The sequence below is a fragment of the Odocoileus virginianus genome, chromosome 17, assembly GCF_023699985.2.
Source record: "Odocoileus virginianus isolate 20LAN1187 ecotype Illinois chromosome 17, Ovbor_1.2, whole genome shotgun sequence".
NCBI classification, from domain to species: Eukaryota; Metazoa; Chordata; class Mammalia; order Artiodactyla; family Cervidae; genus Odocoileus; species Odocoileus virginianus.
In genome coordinates, this window is record NC_069690.1 from 22,590,242 (window position 1) to 22,612,336 (window position 22,095).

General features: G+C 48.9%; 1 protein-coding gene across 10 annotated transcripts in view; it reads left to right on the top strand.

The window, feature by feature from the left end:
* RAP1GAP2 (RAP1 GTPase activating protein 2) overlaps positions 1-22,095 on the top strand; it is a 213,128-nt gene that overhangs the window by 172,069 nt on the left and 18,964 nt on the right. For all 10 annotated transcript variants that reach the window (XR_011492172.1, XM_070478863.1, XM_070478862.1 and 7 more), the window contains 6 exons: positions 3,882-3,982; positions 6,633-6,762; positions 9,721-9,876; positions 15,303-15,374; positions 15,886-15,972; positions 17,325-17,459. Coding sequence is in view for 9 of the 10 variants with exons in the window: in XM_070478863.1 (XP_070334964.1) it covers positions 3,882-3,982; positions 6,633-6,762; positions 9,721-9,876; positions 15,303-15,374; positions 15,886-15,972; positions 17,325-17,459 (681 nt within the window). In the remaining variant the exon portion in view is untranslated. The remainder of the gene's footprint in view (positions 1-3,881; positions 3,983-6,632; positions 6,763-9,720; positions 9,877-15,302; positions 15,375-15,885; positions 15,973-17,324; positions 17,460-22,095) is intronic.

A 22,095-nucleotide genomic window follows, 5' to 3' on the forward strand; every position in this document is an offset into this window, starting at 1 on the left:
ACCACTATTTCCTCATCTGTGTTGTATGGGAGAAGGTTCCACATCCATTTCATCTTCGTATCATCCAAGGGCCTAGCACAGTGACTTTATAGAAATACACTCAAGTTTTTGTTACCTGAATGAATGAATGAATGAATAAAAGTTTTGGCCTTCCTGATGGTAGGTTAATAGTATTTTTCAGTATTACCTCTGTCATCTCTTTTGTGTGACAACATCTTTCTTGGCTGGATGATAGCTGACTTCCTTGTCTGAAGATATTAGACCACAAGAGGCATGTGTTTGCTTAAAAACTCTCTAATTAATGAAGGCTTGAGGAGCTGAAAGACCAACACAGATGAATCTTATAATGTAAGGGAATTATTCAAGTAGCTGCTCTAATTATTTTCACATATTGCATTTTTATTTTGTACAGCTCTGATAATACAGTCCCACTAATTAAAGTTCTTTGCTTGTGAAATTTACCAAAGCAGATCTCATAAGGTGATTACAGCCCAATGTTCCAGCAAAATTATAATTACTGAACATTAACCATCCACCTCAGAGAAGGAATCTGAGGGAGTCTGCATGTTGTTTATGTACCTGACGTAACTGAGGCAAGGAGTGGGTGCAAGGACAGATAAAAGTCTCTTCTTAAAAAACATGGATTGTTGCAAACCTACATTAGGAGGGATTAATATGAACACTTGCTGTGTGAAAGCCCCGTGCTGGCCCTAGGATGTAAATAAGCCCCATCTGACTCTTTGTCAGGCACTTTGCTAAGCACTGTGGAGGATACAGCAATGACTCGGAACCCCTCCCTGAATGCATGATCAAGCTCAAGGCCAATACAAAAATAAAGGCAGTAATCCTAGACAGAGTTAAATCATGGAGAGAGGTACACACCCCAGAACATAAACTAGATTGTCTTTTTTTCAGGAGAAGATGTATATTGTCTGGAAGTGGTTATTCTACTGAACCCTAGCTTCCTGACCTGAGGCAGACAGCGTATTGGGCTAGAGTTGTGATAGATCAGGCGTTGGGAAACATTTTCTAGAAAGGGCCAGACTGTAAGTATTTTAGACTTCTCAGACCATACTGTTTGTGTTGCAACTATTCAACCCTACCTTTGTAGTACAGAAGGAGCCACAGACAATATTAAATGAATTGGCCTGGTTGTGTTCCAATAAAACTTTATTTATAAAACAGGCAGCAGGCCAGACTCGGCACCCCGGGACATAGTCTGCTGGCCCCTGCATTGTTTCTCCAACTTTAGACATTTACAAACCATATCCAAGATCATATCATTCTACTCTTCTGTTTTCTTAAATTGCACCTATACTGTACTTCCCAGGTGGCTGAGTAGTAAAGAATTCTCCTACCAGTGCAGGAGACATGGGTTCAATCCCTGGGTCGGGAAGACCCCCTGGAGAAGGAACCCGCTCCAATATTCTTGCCTTTGAAATCCCATGGACAGAGGAGCCTGGCGGGCTATAGTCCGTGGGTTCACAAAAGAGCTGGACATGACTTAGCAACTAAACAACAAAAACAACAATCACAGTCTGTGTAACCATTCACCCACCGAGGGGCAGACAGCTGGGTTGTTTTCAGATTGGGGCTCTGATGAATAAAGCCACTGTGAACATTTGTATACAGTTTTTTATGTGAGCAGAAGTCTTTATTTCTCTGGGATAAATATTTAGGAAGACAATTGCCTGGGTGTGTGGTGATTATATGTTCAGTTTTATAAGAAACTACCAAGCTGCCTCCTAGCATGGTTGTTCCATTTTACATTCCTCCCAGCAATGTGTGAGTGATCCGTTTTCATTACATCCTTGCCAGCATTTGGTGCTGTGACTATTTTTCATTTTAGCCATTCCCGTACATGTGTGGTGAGATCTCGTTGTGGTTTTAACTTGCACCTCTCTAATGGCTAGCGATGGGGCTTCCCTGATGGCTCAGTGGGTAAGGAATCTTCCTGCAATGCTGGAGACACGGGTTTGATCTCTGGGTCAGGAAGATTCCCCTGGAGGAGGAAATGGCAACTGACTCCAGTACTCTTGCCTGGGAAGTCCCATGGACAGAGGAGCCTGGCAAGCTGCAGTCTGTGGGGTCGCAAAGAGTTGGACACAGTGAGTGACTAAGCATATGCACAAGCACAATGGCTAATGACAGTGAGCATCTTTTCTCACCTGAACATCATATTTGTCATCTGTATATCCTCTTGAGTGAAATGACTGTTCATGTCCTTTGACCATTTCCTAATAGGATTTTTTTTCTACTGTTGAGTTTAAAATTTTTAAATAACAGGTTTATTGAGGTATAACTGACATACTATACAATTCACAACAGCATGTGACTTATATCTTAATAAAGTGCACAATTCAGTGGTTTGTAGTATATTCACAGAATCGTGCAGTTATTACCACTAACTACAGAAAAGTTTCATCACCCCTAAAAGAAACTCCATACCTAATAGTCACTCCTATCATCCCCATTCTCTGTAGCTCCTGTCAGCCGCATATCTATTTCTACTATTTCTGTGGATTTGTTGGATATTTCATATAAATGGAATCATAATATGTGGCCTTTGATGTCTAGTTCTTTTACTTAGCATGATGCTTTCAAGGTTCATTCGTGTTGTGCAAAGAATCAGTACTTTATTCTTTTTTTATGGCTGAATTATATCCCATTATGGATACACATTTTAGCTTCCCTGGTGGTTCAGATGGTAAAGACTCTGTAATGCAGAGAGACACGGGTTTGATCCCTGGGTTGGGAAGATCCCCCTGGAGAAGGGAATGCCTACCCACTCTAGCATTCTTGCCTGGAGAATCCCATGGACAGAGGAGCCTGGAAGGCTACAGTCCATGGGGTCGAGAAGAATCAGACACAACTGAGTGACTGTCACTTTCACCACGTTTTGTTTATCTGTTTATCAGTGGATGGACATTTTGGTTGTTTCCACCCTGGGGGTATTTAATACTATTATTAACATTTGTATACAAGCTTTTTTTTGTATGAACTGTTGTTTTCATGTCTCGGGTATATTCTTAGGAGTGGAATTGCTGGTCATATGGTAACCCCATGTTTAGCTTTTTGAGTAACTGCCAGACTATTTTCCAAAGAAATGGCACCATTTTACATTCCCACCTGCAATGTATGAAGGTTTTGATTTTTTCCATACCCTCACCAACACTTCTTGTTGACTTTCTTTTTGATTGTAGTGTGAAGTGCTGTCTCACTGTGGTTTTGATTACTATTGAGTTTTGAGAGTTCTTTATGTATTTCCGATACAAATCCTTTGTCAGAAGTCCTATTATGAATTTTTCAGTTTTGGATTGGTTTATGGTATCAAGTCTAAGAACTCTTTCCTTCAGCTTTGTCCTTTTATTTTTTCCTTGAGACTCAATTTATTTTCTGTACCTACTACACAGTGTTGTTGTAAAGACACCATGGTGAAAGCATTTTGTAAATTCTCAAGTACTTAAAAAGTCATGTATTAATATTATCATACAGTATGCAATGAAAGCATGGCTAACTAGATTAGAAATTATATATCCATAGGCTTGGGAAAACGTATTATCCATTAAACTTTGCAAGCTTTTAAAAAATCAAGATATCTGAATACTGGTCATGCCTTTTTCTTTTCAAAGTGATCAGTGAACAGTAGCTCTTGTTCAAATAGAAATCTTCATTAATCGCCCCCAAAAATCCAGCTCTGTTCAGTGAGCCCCATTAGTCCTTTCTCCTGAGCATGACAGAGCCACTGGATGGCGACTATGCAGAATGGGGAAAGGAAGAAAGGGACCAGGTATCCGGACAACCACATTCCCTCCCTTGGTGGCACCAATAAGTCTTTTTTTTTTCCTGAGCTCTTGTCCCTGATTCTGTTTCTGTTTCAGACCCTGGAGGAGGAACTGTTTGGGAACAATGAAGAGAGCCCAGCCTTCAAGGAGTTCTTGGAACTGCTAGGGGACACAATCACGCTGCAGGACTTCAAAGGGTGAGTTTTAGCCAAGTGATGGTTCTGTCCCCATTGAGGAAGCCCTGGAGGAAGGGTGAGAGCCACAGCTGAGTTTCAGCAGGGAGGGGGCATGTGAGAGAAGGAACCTGGGATTACTTTTCAGTAAGTGCTCAACATTCATTGATTGCATCTCTAAGGAATTTGTTATACAGGTGGTGGTGGTCGTTTAGTCGCTAAGTCGTGTCTGACTCTTGCGACCCCATGGACTGTGGCCCCCCAGCCTCCTCTGTCTGTGGGATTCTCCAGGCAGGAGTACTGGAGTGGGTTGCCATTTCCTTCTCCATGTGGTACAGGGGATAATCCCGAACGGCAGATGACCTGAATCAAGGCATTGACTTTTGCCCTTGGGATGCATGATGAAATCGTTCCACTTGAGATTTGCCTTCCTAATTACAGTTGGCTCAAACTGAGAGTTAAATGAATCCACCTTCCATTCCAGAAGAGCAGGTCATTCACCTGCTAGGCATTCTGGAAAGAGAGTCCTGTGTAGTTTGGGGTTGGGGGGCGGGAAGTGACCATTTTAGATAATACACAAAAAAATTGGGTAATAGAGTTTGTGCAAATACCATAATCCTTCTGGCAGGAATCTGTGCAACAGCCTCTGGTTCTGTAAGTGGACAGAGAGAATATTGGGACGGTTGCTTTGAAAACTCAGCCCTTTATTTCCTTTGACAAAGGCAACCCTTGGGGACGGCCTTCAGACCTGGCCAGCCTATTCTTTGCTTTGTGGCTGGAGCACAACTAAACCCTCAGATTTCTCCACCTCACCAGCCACCTTAACGGGATTTCCGAACGTGTGAATGCACCTAGCTCCGTGCCTGGCATGGCATAGGTGTTCAGTAATCACTTACTTCCTCTGCTTCCTTCTCTCCTCTTCCTTCTCCTTTTACCTTTTCCCTTCTTCCTCTCCCTTCAAGGTCATCACTGCTGTCTAGAGTCAGTCACACATGGGTCTAAATCTTATCCCTGCCACTTATTAGCTCTGTGACTTTGAACAAGAGGTTAAGAGGACTTAACCTCTGCAAACCTCAGTTTCCTTGTCTATAAAAAGGGAGATAAAGATAGCACTGACCCTACAAGCTTGTTGAAGAATTAAAATGGATAATGCACAGGAAGCACTTAAACCAGTTTCATGCACAGAGTTAAGTACTGGATGTCGTTATTATTGTTCTTATTATACCACTTACCATTGACTCTAAGATGCCATCCTTACAAGATATATCCTGCGACTACCCTGCTGGTCCAGTGGTTAAGATTCTGAACTTTCACTCCACGGGGCAAGGGTTGGGGAACTAAGATCCTGTATGCTGCAGGGAAAGTGAAAGTCGCTCAGTCGTGTCCGACTCTTTGCGACCTCATGGACTATACAGTCAATGGAATTCTCTAGGCTAGAATACTGGAGTGGGTAGCCTTTCCCTTCTCCAGGGGATCTTCCCAACCCAGAGATCGAACCCAGGTCTCCCACATTGCAGGTGGCTTCTTTACCAGCTGAGCCACAAGGGAAGCCCTTGTGCTTCAGAGAGGCTGCACAGAGTGGCCCCCCAAATAAATAAAACATCAAAAATAAAATACAGGGTATATCTTGATTTCAGAGATATTAAAATGTCAAAAAATGTTACATCTTGCAGTTGATGAGACAAAGTACTCAAAGGACCCTGGATACACGAAGGATACACAAAGGATAAAACCACAAAGGACTCTGGAGATCATATAACCCTATCCCTTTATTTTCTGAGGCCTGGAGAGATTAAGTGATGTGCCCAGTGGCGTATGCTGACTTCATGACAGAAGCTGGTCTAGAACCTGTGGAGCTCCTAGCTCCCGGCCTCCTGTGCTTTCCTCCATGTGGGGCTGAGCACATTTCTGGCTTGAACTGCAGTGTTTGGGGGGTGGGGAAGACTTGATGTCCAGGGTCTATTTTATTTCATTTTCTTAAAGGAACCTGTATCCTGCTCTGCTTGCTAAAGGATATGATCACGACCAGCAGCCATGTTTCTATAAAGGAAGAAGGTGCTACTCCTAGAAGTCCACCCAGTTCCTTAGTATTTTTCTTTCCTGCCTGTGAGGAGGTAGCCAGAGAAGGGAGCCCCTGGGATACCTCCCAGCTGGGTGTTGCCATGGCGGGGAAGGGGAAATCTCCACTTTTGGGACTGAGTGGGTAGAAGTCAGGCATCTGTCCCCTCTTCTTGCTGACTTCGGACACTCTCGGGGGGCAGTGGGGCTCATCACCATCAGGATGCCCGACTGCCCTGGCTCAGGGCTGCGGACCTGCCCTTGCAGAGAGAAGGGCTTATGCCCAGGCTTGGGGGCCCCTAGTAGCTGGGGCGGCATTTGTCTGAAATTGTGACTGGACCTCCGTCTTCCCATGGTGTGGAAGGGGCTTGGCCGAGGCTTGGAATGGAGAGTCTGCCTTTGTCTTTTAAATAATAATTTATGGTTGGAACACCAGGGCTCATCTGCTCAGATGAGGTTTATCTGCTTTCCCCACATGGTCATCTCTCTGCCCTCCGCTCTTCCATGTCTTCCCATTCATTCTCCTGCCCCTATGTCCTTAGGGAAGGTTGTGCCAAGTCGCCCACTTCCCTTTTCTGTCTCTCTCCCTGCCGCCCCCTGCCTGTTTCCCTGACAGTTTCCGAGGAGGCCTGGACGTGACCCACGGACAGACGGGGGTGGAATCAGTGTACACGATATTCCGGGACAGGGAGATCATGTTCCATGTCTCCACAAAGCTGCCGTTTACCGAGGGAGACACCCAGCAGGTAACCGTGTTCAGGATGGCTTTGGGAGCCCAGGGCGTGCGAGGTGAAAACCTGGATTCAGGCTGGTGCCCCCCAGGGCCCGAGGCCCCTTTTCCCATTTTCATAATCTAGAGGCCTGTCTGTTCAACTTTGTTCCTCTTATCAAAACCTGTCCTACTGCATTGTCACCGAGGCCGCAGGTCACCAGCCTGGGTGGGAGGCGGGACAGAGTTCTCGGGTACCCCTGTGACTGATGGGGAAATAGTAGTTAAAAGACTGTTTCCCAGGTGATAGGGGCAGAGTTTGGAGCAGAGCCCAGGTGCCCTGATCGTGGAGAGTGGTGATGAAAGAGTCCATGATGGGGTCTGCACATGGCAGCTTGAAGCCAGCTCTGCCACCTTAGGGCTTTGTGACTCTGGGCAAGCTGGTAACCCTGTGGCCTCATTCATCTCATCTGTAAAATGGGGGTTATACCACGAATGTCAGAGGGTAGTGGTGGAGATCACGTAGGGTTCTGATTGTAGGGCTCAGTACAATGCCTGACTTGTGGCAGACTTCCTACCTCGCAGCTGTTCACTGCCCACCTTCTGGCCCAGAGATGTAATGCTGGTTGTTGCACGAGACACCCCCTCACCCCCCTACAGCTTTTCTAATCACACCGCCTCACCTCTCAGTGCGCCTGCCGTGGGCAGGAATCCAGCCTTCTGCTTGACTGGAAAACCCTGGATGAGACTGCTTTCCCTCTCATTTGCTGCATAGACAGTTGCATGTCCTCAGGGAGGACCTGGCCTTTTTTTTCCTTCTTTTTTTAGTTTTGTTACTTTATTTATTTTTTATTATTTTTTTTTCCAGGTTGTGATTTATTGATTTTTTTTAAAAAAAGTGTTCTTTGACAAGCAGCATTTTTAAATTTAATGATGTGTAGCTTTGAATTTACTCCTTTAAATTTTTAATGCATTTTTGGTATCTTGTCTAAGAAATATTTGCCTTTTCTCAGGTCATAAAGGTATTCGCCCAGTTTTTTTAAAAATTTATTTTTAATGGGAGGATAGTTGCTTTACAATGTTGTTAGTGTCTGCTGCACAACAACATGAATCAGCCGTTAAGTGTACACGTAACCCCTCTCCCTTGGGCCTCCCTCCCACCTCCCACTCTCCAGCCCCCCGTCTAGGTAATCACAGGGCACAGAGCTGAGCTCCTGGGGCAGGACAGCGGCTTCCTTCTAGTTATCTATTTTACACATGAGGTCGTATGTATATGTCAATGCTACTCTCTCACCATCTCCTTGTCCCACCATCTCCTTCCTTGCTAGGTCCACAAGTCCATTCTCTACGGCTGCGTCTCTATTCCTGCCCTGCAAATTGTTTTTTTTTTTTTTTTTTTTAAAGAGGAGTTGTTTTGTTGGTGAAACAGTCATTTTATTTATTTATTTACTTATTTTGGCCATGCTCTGCGGCATGCAGGGTCTTAGTTCCCTGACCAGGGATGGAACCCGGGCCCTCGGCAGGGAGAGTCCAGAGTCCTAACCACTGGACTGCCAGGGAATTTCCAACCTACCTTTCTTCCTCATTGAGCCCTGAAACCAGTAGCTGGTCCCTGCTGTGGCCCCGTTGGCCCCGTCCCACCCTTTGTGCCATTTTAGTCTCTAGGAAGATAAGGAAGGAACTTGGGCCTTTCACCAAACTCGGACTCTTGTTTCTGAGCAGGGAACCCGGGAGGGAGCACAGATGTAATATTATAAACATAGTGCCTGGCTTCTTAGGAAAAAAGGAAATTGGCAAAGGAGACTGTGATTTGGCTCTAAAATAACTACTGAATGTTCCAGAAACAAATAGGAGCAGGATTCCTTTTGTATCTAAAGTAGGTTTTTGCTCAGTGTTTTACCTTCAGCTCTGTTCCTTCACAGCCCCCCTCACCCCCTGCCCAGCCTAAGACTGAGGGCTGTTCTCTGCCTGTCTCAGTGTCTCCTCTGTTAAGTGGGACGTGTGCAGAGCTTGACTCTCAGCAAGGACTGAATAGATATTAATTTTTCATCAGAAGAAATAGGATGATGTGTGTGGAATAAGTGAGACGATTTGTAAAAGTGCCTAGCACAGGGCTCAGTATACAGCAGGTGCTCAGTAAGTGGGAAACTCAATGGGAAACATAGTTTGCATGCAGTAGGTGCTTAATAAAGGAACAAAGCTATATAAGTACCTAGCCAGGATTTGGTATACAGGAGGGCCTCAACATTTGAAGTCATGCATGTGAACAGCCCAGTGTGGTTCCTGGCACACAGTAGGTGCTTGGTGATTGAGATCTCCTGTGACAGCACCTGGCGGAACCTGGGATCCTAAATCGGGGTCAGATTTTCCTCTCCCCCATGACTGCCACCAAGCCAGGTTGCCCATATTTCTCTAAGCCTGGTTCTTCTCCCTTCTGGCCCCTCCTTCCCGCTCATCCATATTTCCATCAAGTGCTCCCTTCTCTCCCAATCTCCTCTTCCAGGAAGTCTTCTTAGATTACCATTAGGCCTCTGACTTTGCCCCCTTCTCTGCCCCCATAGTATCAGGCACTTTGTGGGTAGTGACTGATTCAGCAATTGCTAAATCACTTTGTTAGTGGCTTTGTTAGTGTTCTTAGGTGGCTCCACCAGTGTTTGTGTTCCTCCCAGGTCAATTGTGAGCTCTCCGAGGGCAAAACCCAGCCTCACTTTTTAACCATTTTCCCTGAGTCCTGAGTCAGAGCTAACTCTACATACTGTAGAGTTAGACATTAGACATTAAACATTAGACAACTTAGACAACTTAGACATTTTTCTCATTTTTTTCCTTTTTAGTGGCTTCTAAAGATTGAAAGAAAAAGCTTCCTGGAGAGAGAGGTCTCTGTGTTCCAGGGTTTATGTATAAAGATAGAATAATGAAGAATTTCTTACATAGACCTGTTCTGTTTTCAGGATGTTCCTAACTGGCTTAGAATAATGGAAATCTTTTTGTTTAGCTCCAGAGAAAGAGACACATCGGGAATGACATTGTGGCCATCATCTTCCAAGAAGAAAACACACCGTTTGTCCCAGACATGATTGCCTCCAACTTCTTACACGCCTACATTGTTGTGCAGGTCGAGAACCTGGGCACAGAGTCCCCATCCTACAAGGTGAGAAGAAAGTCGCGTTGGAGGAAGGACATAGAATGAGTAATACCGAGGAACACCAGGGCTCCGTGATTCCTCAGAGCATTCTCCAAAAGTGTGATAGATTTCCCATGAATTCTCGGGCTTCTGGGATTTGGGAGTGAGACTCTTGGATAGCGCCTTCTGAAGTCACCTCATCCATCTTGCTGCCCCTGGGCTTCCCAACCTCCAAGGCGCCCAGCCTTCACGGGTTGAAGAGCTCCCTGTGTCCCTACCTGGAATCTGGTAATGCCTTTTCCTAGAGCAGGGAAGAGCCAGAGAAGAGTGAAAGAGAAAAAGGGGGGAGGGCTGTCAGGAAAGGGGAGAGGAAGGAGGGTGGCATCAAACAAAGGGAAGAAAGAAAAAGGAGAGATGTTCATGGTGAGAAGAGTGGAGAGCATGGGACCTGGTAGACCCTGGCCCCTGGGCGGGCCCTCTGACTTAGCCATTCTGGGCAAATGATCTCGATTTGAAGACTCACAGCAGGCCGGGGTTGTGAGCCCCTGGGTCTAAGCCTCCTGACGCATTGACTCAGAATCCTCGGGGATGTAGCTGAGCCTCAGCTCCCTCACTTTGTCCCCTCCTGATGGCTGTGTTGCCAAACCTCTCCTTTGCTTCTCCATGAGGACTGAGTTCAACCCCCTGGGTAACAGCTTCTCTATATCACGGTGGTGATGCCTGGGGTCCTAGGGAGATAGACTGAGGCAGAGTTTTTAACGTGGATATTCGACAGTCTTGTAGAACTCCTTGTAGATAAGGACAAAATGTCAAGTTCACATGCTTCTTTGTGTTTTCTGGGGAGAGAGGCCATAGCTCAAATTCTCAGAGAGCTCCATGCTCCCCATTAGGAATCACTGTTGTAAGGGAGAGGGAAAAGGAGCCTGGGAAAAGGAAACTGTAGGCCTGAAATATTTCCTGTGCATTTATTTATATGTATTTTGGGTTGCACTGGGTCTTTGTTACTGAGCTCCAGCTTTCTCTAGTTGTGGCGAGCAGGGGCTGCTCTCCGTCGCAATATGTGGGCTTCTCATTGCAGTGGCTGCTCTCGTGGAGCACGGCCTGTGGGGCGGGAGGACTTCAGTACCCGTGGCACACAGGCTCAGCAGTTGCGGCTTGTGGACTCTAGAGCACAGGCTCAGAAGTGGTGCATGGGCTTGGTTGCTCTGCAGCATGTGGAATCTTCCCCAACCAAGGATCGAACCCACCTCCCCCGCTTGGCAGGCGGCTTCTTATCCACTCTGCCACCAGGGAGGTCTCTGTTCTTTCTATAGTAGCTGAGGCCAGTGCTGGCCTCTGGGGTTCCTGAGCCCATAGCACTTCATAGCCATCTTTACACAGTATCAATTTTGCCTGAATATTTTGGGAAAGAAAAATGCTGTTATATAATCATGTTATATAATTTTTATACTAGTACAAACCCAAGTGTATTAAGTACAAAATTCACATCAGCTTTAAAGCCAAATAGGAGGCTTCAGAATAAAACAAAGCTTCCCCCCTACTCTCTTGTTGAGAAGAGCTGATTCCTTTACATACCCACGTTCATCCTCTTCTGGTGTTCAGCAGTTTTAGCTGAAAAGTTGGAGAAGCCACGCTTTGGGTGTTTCCTTGAAGGCTTTGACGGACATAGGTGGTCACTTCAAACAGCGGCTTGATTGACTTGTTGGTGGAAGTAAGTGTTCTCGTTCACTGCCTGCTGTCTGTGGGCACTTTGCAGTGACATAAAAAATCAGTTTCAGGGAAGGGACAGAAGAGGCCGTAAGTGCAGTTCAACAATTGGGACACTCAAACAGCCACCTGGGTCTTCTAATAGCCAGTGGAGGCCAAGAAGGAGCCTCAGAGATGTGTGATAGGAGGGCTCCCAGGCCCTGCCAATCAGTCATTATATGTACATATGGCTCATCTGCTGGCTGAATGAAGCCTCTTGTGAATGTTTTGTATCTGCTTTTAGTTCCTGATAGGAAATGGGGTTCTGCTAACTGGCTCTTCAGTTTCCAAGAGCTTTAGCAGAATGGGAAAATAGAAGAGAGAAAAAAAATTAAAGATCCAAGGAAGTACCATTCCACCTGCAATGGTGATGCTGGAAGTCTTTATAAACCTAGTCTCCCCAGCCATAGTCTCTGGTCCAGGGAAACGCACGGTTCTCAGGGAGAGTGTGAGAACCAGAGCTCATAAGGAGAGGGGGCTACCCATGGAATGTGGTACCTCGGGCTCCGCCTGCCAGACAGAACTGAAGCCAGAAGGCAAGACCTGTGAGTGGGGGCTGGGTCCGGGGAGGGGGCGGGGCAGGGAGGAAGATTAGCCTTTCAAGGTGCTCCCCAAAGCTGTGTCTATCCATGCCCCCAGCAGCACTCCAGTGATGCGCAGACTGAGGATGACATGGTTAGATCCTTCAGGGGGTCCAAGTGTCACCCCTGCAGGCCTAGGGGCTATGGCAAAGGAGGGTGAGATTTTCTTGGGGGCTGAGAAAGTGCCCCAGGGGCCCCCGCTGGGGAGGACAAACAACAGGAAAGAAGAGGAAGGGGTGAAGGACAGAGGTGGAAATATGCAGGAAAGGTCCCCAGACGGAGAAGCTCTGAAATCCGGAGTTTGGTCCTGGCCCTGCCTCTGACTGCTGTGTGACCCTGGGTCGTTCCTTCCCTCTCTGGGTCTCTGTTGCCTTCTGTGTGAAATGAGGAAGTTGGAGTAGGCAATCTCAGATCCTTCTAGTTCTGACATGCTGAGTGGGGAAGTAGGGGGAGTTGAGAAAGATGGGTGTGTGTGTAGATTAAGAAGTGGTTTGGGGGAACTCTATAGTATTTCAGGTGTCCTTTATTAGGTGCGGGTCAGCATGGAAAATAATAAAAGCTTTGTGTGAAAATGGTTACCCTTACTGGGCATCTGATCTTGCTGTACACTGTGCTTGGCCCCCGAGAGCAGTCTTCTTGAGTTCTCCCAAGCCAGGAAGGCTTCCATTAGTCCTGTTTCACAGGGGGGCAGATTGAACCTGAGAGCTTACATCTCATAAGGCCTGAGTCCACTGAGCCTGGAATAGTGGAGCTGGAGTCCTGTCCCTGTCTGACTGTGGCCTTTGTCCCAGAGCTGTCAGGGCAGATGGGAATGTGGACTCATGACCTGGGGTGTGAGTCCCAGAAACATGAAACATCACATCGGAGTGTGTTTCACATGTGAATATCATCCTCACCCTGCTAACTTGAAACTCCAGCTGAACCATCATTAGGAGTCTGTCCCCTCCCACACTCTTCAAGTTCTGCAAAAGCATCAGGAATCTTGTGTGAAGCAGACCACGGGCATGGGCTGCTATCTGTGTACCCGCTTCTCTTCACTACTGGTCTGTTGCTTGGGCAACTTTGTGGTCCCCTAAGGCTTCCAGGCCACGCTTGGACAGGCAGGATCTTAGTAAGCCTGGAGTCCCTGGAGGCTCCCTGCCTCCCTGGTGCATCCTTGTTACCCACAGGCCCATACCTCCTTCCGCTTTCTAGTTCTGAAGAGTCTCTTCCCTGGAGTCACCTGCTGCCTCTCTCCTTACGAGCCCTGCCCCCACCCCTGCTGGGAGGCCTGGGCTGGATTTAGAAAACAGGAAGGTGAGGTTGTGTTTAGGCAGCTTCTGCTTTCAACTCAGCCACCCAACCGTCCCCAGGAGGAGGGAACAAGAGAGGCCCGGGCATTTGGCTGGAAAAGGGTCAGGAGATGGAGCACGTGTGGGTTGACAATGGCCGTCAAAGGAAGGCTCCTCTCTCCTTTCTGTGGGCTTGTCTGGCTGGGTGGCTGGGGTGGATTTAAGAGGACGTCTTCCCCAGTCAGCACAGACCTGTCTAATGCAAGCCTGAGAAGGAGGGGGCGTCGGGACAGGAGAAGGGCGAGCTGAGCCTGGCCTCTGGCCTCATCCCTGTCAGTAGCCTCTCAGTGGCTGCCCCCCCCTCTCCCCCCCGGTTTTGGCTCCACGGGTGGAATTCTTGAGTTGTGCCACGGGTGCATGGTGGGTGGTGGAGGGGGAACAGTTTGGCAGCTGGAACCAGCCAAAAATCACGTCAGTCAAACACACACCATTTCCTGACTCCGGGCACTGCAAGGGTGGGGGCTGGCGGGGTGGCGGCAGCTGCGAGGACAGCCCTGCGCTTGGGGAGAGAAAGTCATATTGACTGGCCCTCTCTGGCTCCCTCCCCCTCTAGACCCTGGCAGGGCCTTTCCTTGGCCGGGCTCCGAGCTGCCTGCTCACCCCGCCTGGCAGACTCTCTGCATCTGCCCTACTTCACAGGCCCGGGAGGCTGGCGGCGGACCAGGGCTGGGCTCACGTCAGCAGCCGCCAGGGGAAGGGAGAGGGCAGAGTCTCCAGAGAGGCCTGCAGCCTTGTGGGCTGAGAGCAGGTGAAACCAGGGCACCTCCGTGCAGAGGTGGAGGAGAGGTGCAGGCATGGGGCCTGTCCCGAGCCTGGGAGACCCCAGAGCACCTCGGTGCCCCCCTCACAAAGTCCCTGCTCATGAGGCGGGCCAGAGGTGCACACCCCACCCAGAGCCTGGGACACCCCCACGCAGAGCACCCCCACCCCTAATTCCCAGCCTCTCCATGTCCTCTCTGTAGGGTTAGCATCCCAGTCGAATGAGGTAATGAGATAGCATCTCCTGGGCTCTTGTTACTGCCTGAGAATTAGGACTCCCAGCCTGGGCTCTGGTGCTCTGTTAGTTCAAGCCTCACCTAGTCTCACTGACCCTTTGTGTCTGAGACCAGGGCTCCTGAACACCAGTCCACTCACGGCACAGAAACTCTTAGGTGCGTTCGAACAGTTACAGACTCCTGGCTCCACCCCAGAGCTGCTGATTCAGTAGGTTCAGGGTAGAGCCTATGCCATTGGCATTTATTTTTGAACACTTGAAGGGATTTTGACGTCTGGCCAGGTTTGGGAGTCAGTGTTGTGGGAGAGAGCCCCAGAGCAGGGTTGGGAAGCTTTGGATTCTCTGTTCTTCTCTGGGGTTCATCTCTGGAGCCTTTGCGAGGTTGGCTCCATGGCTCTGGGCATCTGGTTCCTCATCAGGGATCCAGGGCTGATAATTATCCCTGTGTCCTCTCTGTAGGGTTAGCATCCCAGTTGAATGAGGTAATGAGATACCATCTCCTGGGCCCTTGTTACTGCCTTAGAATTGGGCTTCCAGGCTGCTCCTCAACCCTGTCCAGTTGTCTCGCTTCCGGCCTCAGGAATGCAGAGGAGAGCACGCGGATGGCTCTGTGCCGTCCAGCCCCGCTTCTAGGAACAGTGACTCTGGTGTGCTGGCGATGGCTCAAGAGGCACCTTGTATTCTCGGAAGGGGCGGAGGGAGAAGGGAAGTAGGCCCCCCAGGACCAGGGCTCTGAATGCTCAGCGTCCTCAGCCTGCGTCTCCTCCCTCCCGGCCCACACCAAGCCCCTCCATGTTTCAGGTCGCAGTTACTGCACGGGAAGACGTGCCCGCCTTCGGCCCACCCCTGCCCAGCCCCCCTGTTTTCCAGAAGGTAAGCAATTCTCCTTTCTGCCCCTCTCATATCTGAGACTCTAGGTTTCCACACCGGAGTGGCAGGGCCTGCAGGGGGCCGAACTGGTCTAGAACTTGCAGGAGAACGTTCAGCAGGGTTAGGGGAATCTCCTCGTGTGGGGTCTCGCCCCACCTCTCCTTGTGCTGCCTGCCTGGCCCACACAGGGCCTTTCATCAGGCTGTTTGACCCTGGGGTTGCCTTTCTGCCAAAAGAAGGGTTTTACACCATGATCCAGTCCCAGGAGCCCTGGGCACAGATGGCTTGCAGTCATGGAAATGCCACTGTGGGGTGTGAGGGTTGGTTTCCCAGCCTCAGGGAAGCTGGTTTCTGCGTTGGTATCTTAGCAGGTGGCCTTGGGCTGGGCTAGAGATGATGTGTCAGACCTTTGAGAGGGATTCTTCCCAGACCCTCTGTTCTGCCTACCTCTTCCTGTGGCTGAAGCCCTTTGGGCAACAACAGCTATAAGGGTGGGATGTCTTGTCTTTTCCAGGGCCCGGAGTTCAGGGAGTTTCTGCTCACCAAGCTCACCAATGCGGAGAATGCTTGCTGCAAGTCAGACAAGTTTGCGAAGCTGGAGGTGAGAGAGTGGTTTCTGATCTTCCTCCTGCCCTCCCGGATAGCCTTTTCTTGGGGGGTCTGTTCTTGGGGGCTGTTTAAGACGGGGAAGCACTGTCTTTGCCCCTCTGAGCTTTCAGCCTTGTGTTGATATGGAGTTCTTTCTTCTTGTGGGAACTCCATCCAGACTTTAGGCCTAGTCAACCATTCACCTGATCAGCACCTACTGTGTGCTGGACTCTGTTCTGTTCCCTGGGATCCTGGAGACAGAGTTTCTGCCCTTAAAGAGCTTGTAGGCTGGTGGGACACAGGTAAGATACAGTGCACTGGACTGTGATGGAGGCCAGTACTGAGGCTGCTTCTGCATCTGGGGAATGGAGGGTATGTTCATGGAAGGCTTCTTGGAGGAGGTGGCCCTTGAGCTGCTGAATATGGATATCTGATGAATCTTTTGCCCGGAAGAAAGAATGAGAATGGTTATTCTAGGCGTGAAAAACAAACAGCATGAGCAAAGGCCAAGCAGATTCAGAGCACGACTTTGTGAGGGACTCTAGAGGATTGAATGTGGCCTAAGCATTCATGTGGGGTCTGGAATGGTGGGAGGCCCCTTTGGCAATGCTAGGGGGTCAGATCAAGAAAGGCTTCCAGCTAGAGGTGATGGGGCCCTAATAAAATACAGGAGGGTGTGGGAGAGAGGGGAGATTGAAGGGGAGGAGAGCAGGAAAGGTGGCCAGTTAGAAGCTATTATGGGAGTCCAAAAGACATAGTGACAGATGCTTACACTGGGCATAGGAAATGGTTAGAATCAGAAAGACATGATGTTTATAAGGATATGGGGAAGTGGATTTGTGAAGTGGCTCTTGAGCCTTTGGCTTGGGCTCTTTGCTAACATGGGGACCACTGGAGATGGGTTCTATCTAGACCTGCTGTTTGGAGATGCTCACAAAGGCTAAGTTGCTGGAAGGGCTTGTTTTGGTCTGTGTGAATCCCCTCCCTCCACCGCTGGCTCCCCCCACCCCCCACAATGAAGACTATATACATGGCCCTGGATAAACATTTGGATGGAGACGAGCTCTGGGTAGTTGGGTACATGCAGGTGGTGCCTGGGGCAGAGATCAGGGTGGGGAGTCATCAGGGCAGAGCCGTGGGAGGGCGGGATGGTCCAGGAAAAAGGGGCAGAGGGTAGAGGGCAGAAGGCCCGAGTTAGCTGCAGCATTTGTGAGCGTGGGGCCCAGACAGGAGGTAGGTCCACACCGTAGCCCGGATGCAGTTGATCAGAAGAGCAGCCCTTGGGCCAGGTGTCTGGATCCCCCCAGAGAGAGGGCACAGCTCTGCCACAAGTGCCAGCTTCACAACACCCGTCTTCCCTTCCAGGACCGGACGAGGGCCGCCCTCCTGGACAACCTTCATGATGAACTCCACGCCCACACTCAGGCCATGCTGGGACTGGGCCCAGAAGAGGACAAATTTGAGAATGGGGGCCATGGGGGATTCCTGGAGTCTTTTAAGGTAGAGGCACAAGAGTGGCTGGCTATTGCTAGGGCAGCGAGGTGTGTGTGTGGATGGACCCAGGGAAGATAGCAGGGCAAAGTCCTCGTGATCCTGACCCCAGAGCCAAAGTGCCAGCCAGAGTGGGGCGGGCAGCGGGGGCATCACAGGTGTTTGCAGAGGGCAGGGGCATCAGGGAATGTGGATGGATTGGTCAAAAAGGTTATTTGGATTTTTCCATAACATCTCACGGGAAAACCTGAATGAACTTTTTGACCAAATCAATATTTTTCACTTAACACACCAGGGGATAGGCTGAGTGAGGCTGAAGGGTTGCTTGAAATGTTACACTTACAGGAGAGGTAGAGCCTTGTTTTAAACCCAGGTTTTCTGGTTTTTAGGTCGATGTTCTGCTGGATTGCCCATTGCAGAATGATTTGTAAAGCTGCCATTTCGGTGGCAGTATGTGTGGGGTTGGGTTGGACCTGCCCATGTTAGAATCCCAGCCCTATGTGATCCTGGGCACAGTCTTTAAAGTCTGTGAGCTGCAGATACCTTACCAACAATACAGGGATGATCAATAGAACCTCTGTCGTGGAATCAGTGGGAAAACTCACTGAAATAATGCGTGGAAAAGTGCATGTGACCTGGAATACAAGAAGTTCTCAGTGGAAGTGTTAGCTGGTATTACTGTTTTCATGGAAAGTGAAAGCTTAATGCACATTATCCCATCAAAAGCCTCACGACTGCCCTCTGTGCCCTGTGAGGAAGGCTGTTATTATGGGCATGATAATTTTGGTTTGATAATTCACACTCAGTTTTAATAATGATGGGTGTGATTTTACATGCGAGGAAGCTAAGACTCGAAGAGACAAAGCAGTTTTTCCCAAGTCACCCAGCAGACACGGGAGTTAAATCTGGGTCTGCCAGATTCCAAAGGCTCGTGTTCTTAACAGCTACATGACACTGCCTCCTGGTTCCCGACTCTGTTAGGACTCCACCCAGGCTAGCCTGGCCTGGGTAAGCCTGGGGTCCGTCCCTGGCTGCCAGGCTGGACCGCAGAGAGCAGGGCAGGGCTCTGCTGGCCTCGTTGGGGCCAGCTGCTGAGATTCCTCACAGGGGTGAGGGTAGGAGCCAAGCTGCTTGCCGAGGCTGGCAGGAGATTCCTGGGACATCTGTTTCAGTTCTGATGGCCCGAGCCAGGCAGGGTGAAATAGAAATTGGGAGATCAAGAAGAAAGGGGGATGAGGGATAAGAGACGGACGAGATGAAAGGGGAGGAAGGAGGGAGCCAGGTTGGCTAGCCCAGCCATGAGTGGGATGACCATGAGACCAGGTAATTGGAAAAACCTTTGTAGGTTCCCACCACCCCCCATCATAGCAAGCACATCAAGCTGTTCCTGAGTCCCACAGTCAATGTAATTCATGTAAGACTCGAGCTGCAGTTGGCTAGCTAACATCATGCTGAATATTGCAGACATATAATGAAGCCTTTGCTGCTTTCGGTTTTGCAGGTTTTTTCTGTATCAAGGAGTTAATAATTAGTTTTTTAGATTTCAAATGTTTCTATAACCTGAAAAAGCTTGTAGGCTGTGGACAGTGGATAAAATGGCCCCAGCAGCTACAGACAGGTTGTGGGTCTAAGGGAGAGTGGCCTGAGGCCATTTGTCCAGGCTCTTGCCTCCGGCTGCAGAATTGGTAGATCTATCTTTGACTCCAGGGGGTCCGATTAAAAGGCTTTTCCAAGAGAGATGCTTAAAGACTTTATCATTGCTCATCTTTGATCCTGTAATCCAGGAAATCCATCTTTTCAACCCTAAATCCTTCTAACTGTAGGCTGAAGATAGACTCACTTCTGCTTTCTGCTTCCCTGTCTGTCTTTGAGGTAGCTCTGTTGGGTAAGGGGAGGGGATAGTCATGTCATGGTCACTGTTACAGTCAGTCACACTGAGTAAACCTTCAGAGCTCTGCCAGTTATGATTAGCTTTTTTTGCAAACCTTGCTGGGAACATGAGCTCTTTCTCCCTGTCCCTTCCATTGTTGCTCACATGTCTCCCAAGCTGGGGGCAGGCCAGGTGTAGTGGCATGAAGCCCAGTAGATGGGAGGGTTTTGGTGTTTGGGCCGTGCCTGTGACCTTGCCTTTGGTCTGACACAGCTCAGGAAACCATCTCTAGTTTTGGTATTTCTTTAGGGGCCACTTGGGTGGTGTTGGGTGTCAAAATCACTGGCATTCCCTTCGAACTCCTCACCTAGACCTCCGTGGAATCATTCATAGGAACAGTGCAGGAAATGACCTCAGGAAGAAAAGTTGCATGTTTCATCTCACTCCTGTCAGATTTCTCATCTCATAGGCACATGGAAACAGAACTGAGAATTCCCAGAACTGAAAGCCATCTCAGCCCTCTCTCCCCTTGCCTCTGTGATTGTTCTTCCTCCACCTCCAGGGCAGACCTGGGCTGTGCTGCCTGGCACACTACTTAGAATAGCTCTTCATCTGTTACTTCAATCCCCTTGACTCTCATTTAAGCTTTTCTCTCATGAGAAACAGAACCATTCATTTATGAGCATCTAGGCATGCTTTTCAAACTGAGATGCTTAGAGATATTCTGAGGAATCTGCCTGTTTTACAAACACTTTGAAATTTTGCACTTTTGCTTTAGATGAGTATCTATCTGGTGCTTCGCAGGTGGCGCTAGTGGTAAAGAACCCGCCTGCCAATGCAGGAGACATAAGAGACGTGGGTTCAGTCCATGGGTTGGGAAGATCCCCTGGAGGAGGGCATGGCAACCCACTCCACTAGCCTTGCCTGGAGAATCCCATGGACAGAGGAGCCGGGTGGGCTACATTCCATGGGGTTGCAAAGAGTCAGACATGACTGAAGTGACTTAGCACGCATGCACACGTAAGTATCCATCTATCTGTATGTGCATATTTCTAATTATAGAGGCTAAACTTTTACCTTGAAATTCACCATTAAAAGATATTTCTATGGACTAGGTAGGTATATTGCAGATACAGTCCAGGGACCACTGTTGTTGGAGGTCTGTGAACATATTTTTGGAGTCTTGCAAGAAGACTTTTTGTTAAAAGGAGTGTGCGTTACTGAAAAATAGTGACCTCTTGACTACTGTTCTTGAATGCTATTCTCAACCACTGCCAGCTGTTGATGAAGTTTTTATTCATCCTGGCGGGCTACAGTCCAAAAGGGTGCAAAGAGTCGGAGATGACTGAGTGACGAAGCATGCATTCAATACAAGGAAAAGAGTGATGATACTTGATGTATCCACATGCTATGTGAAAGTCATTCAGTCATATCTGACTCTTTGCAACCCCATGGACTGAATTCTCTAGGCCAGAATACTGGAGTGGGTAGCCTTTCCCTTCTCCATTGGATCTTCCTGACCCAGGAATCAAACTGGGGTCTCCGGCATTGCAGGCAGATTCTTTACCAACTGAGCTATCAGGGAATTAATACCCCAAGCAAGAAACACGGAGCTAGCCCTGCTAGGTAGCTAACACTCTGCCAACCTCATCATCCCCCATGGAGGGGGTGGTCACCCAGTGTCAGGGGAACTGGGACCACAGCAACCAGGGAGTGGTCAGGTGACTTCCTCCCAGCCTCTGAGGGTATGTGGTAGGTGATGCACTGGTCTTCTCTGACCCCTAGTGGCAGGAGAGGAGCATGGAGCTGCAGAAATCCCTGCAGAAATCCCTACAGTCAGGGCAGCCCTGTAGCTCGTGGCTTGGAGCTCTGGTCTGTCGAGGTGGAGATGCAGAGGGTTATTTCCTTATCCTACTGGGCTGCTAAAGGGACCAAAGACCTGTTATGGACCTCAGTACTTCCTGATTAGGAGCCATCTCTTCAGGCCAGCAATTAGCATCTTTCTCTCCAAGGCCCCTGCCTCTGGTGCTTGCCTGGTATCAGTAGGCATGTCCCCATTAGTGCTCATGTCTGGGCACTGTGTCTTGAGTTTGTTAAACTGGAACACTCACGAAACCCATCTGTAAGCGTGCGAGGTTTGTGGTTGACCCAGAGGAGACGTGCTTCCTCCATGATGCTAACTGGTACTCAGCTCCCTTCCCCAGCTGAAATGAAGTGACGTGAGCAGGTACCCAGAAAGTGACTCCCTCTCTCCTTTCTGACTCCCCCAGAGGAGAGCTCATTTGAAGGTAAGCCAGGAGGTGAACTGAGGGCTGGGAAACCCTAGTGACTGGGGATGGCGATGCAACTGGTGGTGGTTGGCTGGGAGGAGAGCAGACTGTGAGGACAGGTAAGGATAGTTGTGTGAATTGGGAATAGACGAGTCAGAGACTCTAAGGGCTGGAAATGTTAAGATTTCAGATCAGTGCACAGAAGACCTTTCCAAAGGTCATGCTGTCTGCGGCTGGCACAGGCAGCCTTGAAAGCAGTGGAGCTTGTTCCTGGGAAGCAGAGGGGTGATGCACTGTGGCCTGGATGTGCTGGGGAGAGTGGGAACAGGTGCAGTTGGTCCCTGCGGAGCTGATACTCCTGCAAAGGCTTCATGTGCCTTCTTCTTCCCACAGCACTGCCCTCTGCTTCTGTCTTCTGCCCAACATGAGAAGCCCAGCGCTGCCAGCTCTACATCAGGTTGAAACTGATGGAATACTTTAGACCATGTCACTGGGTGATTTTGTC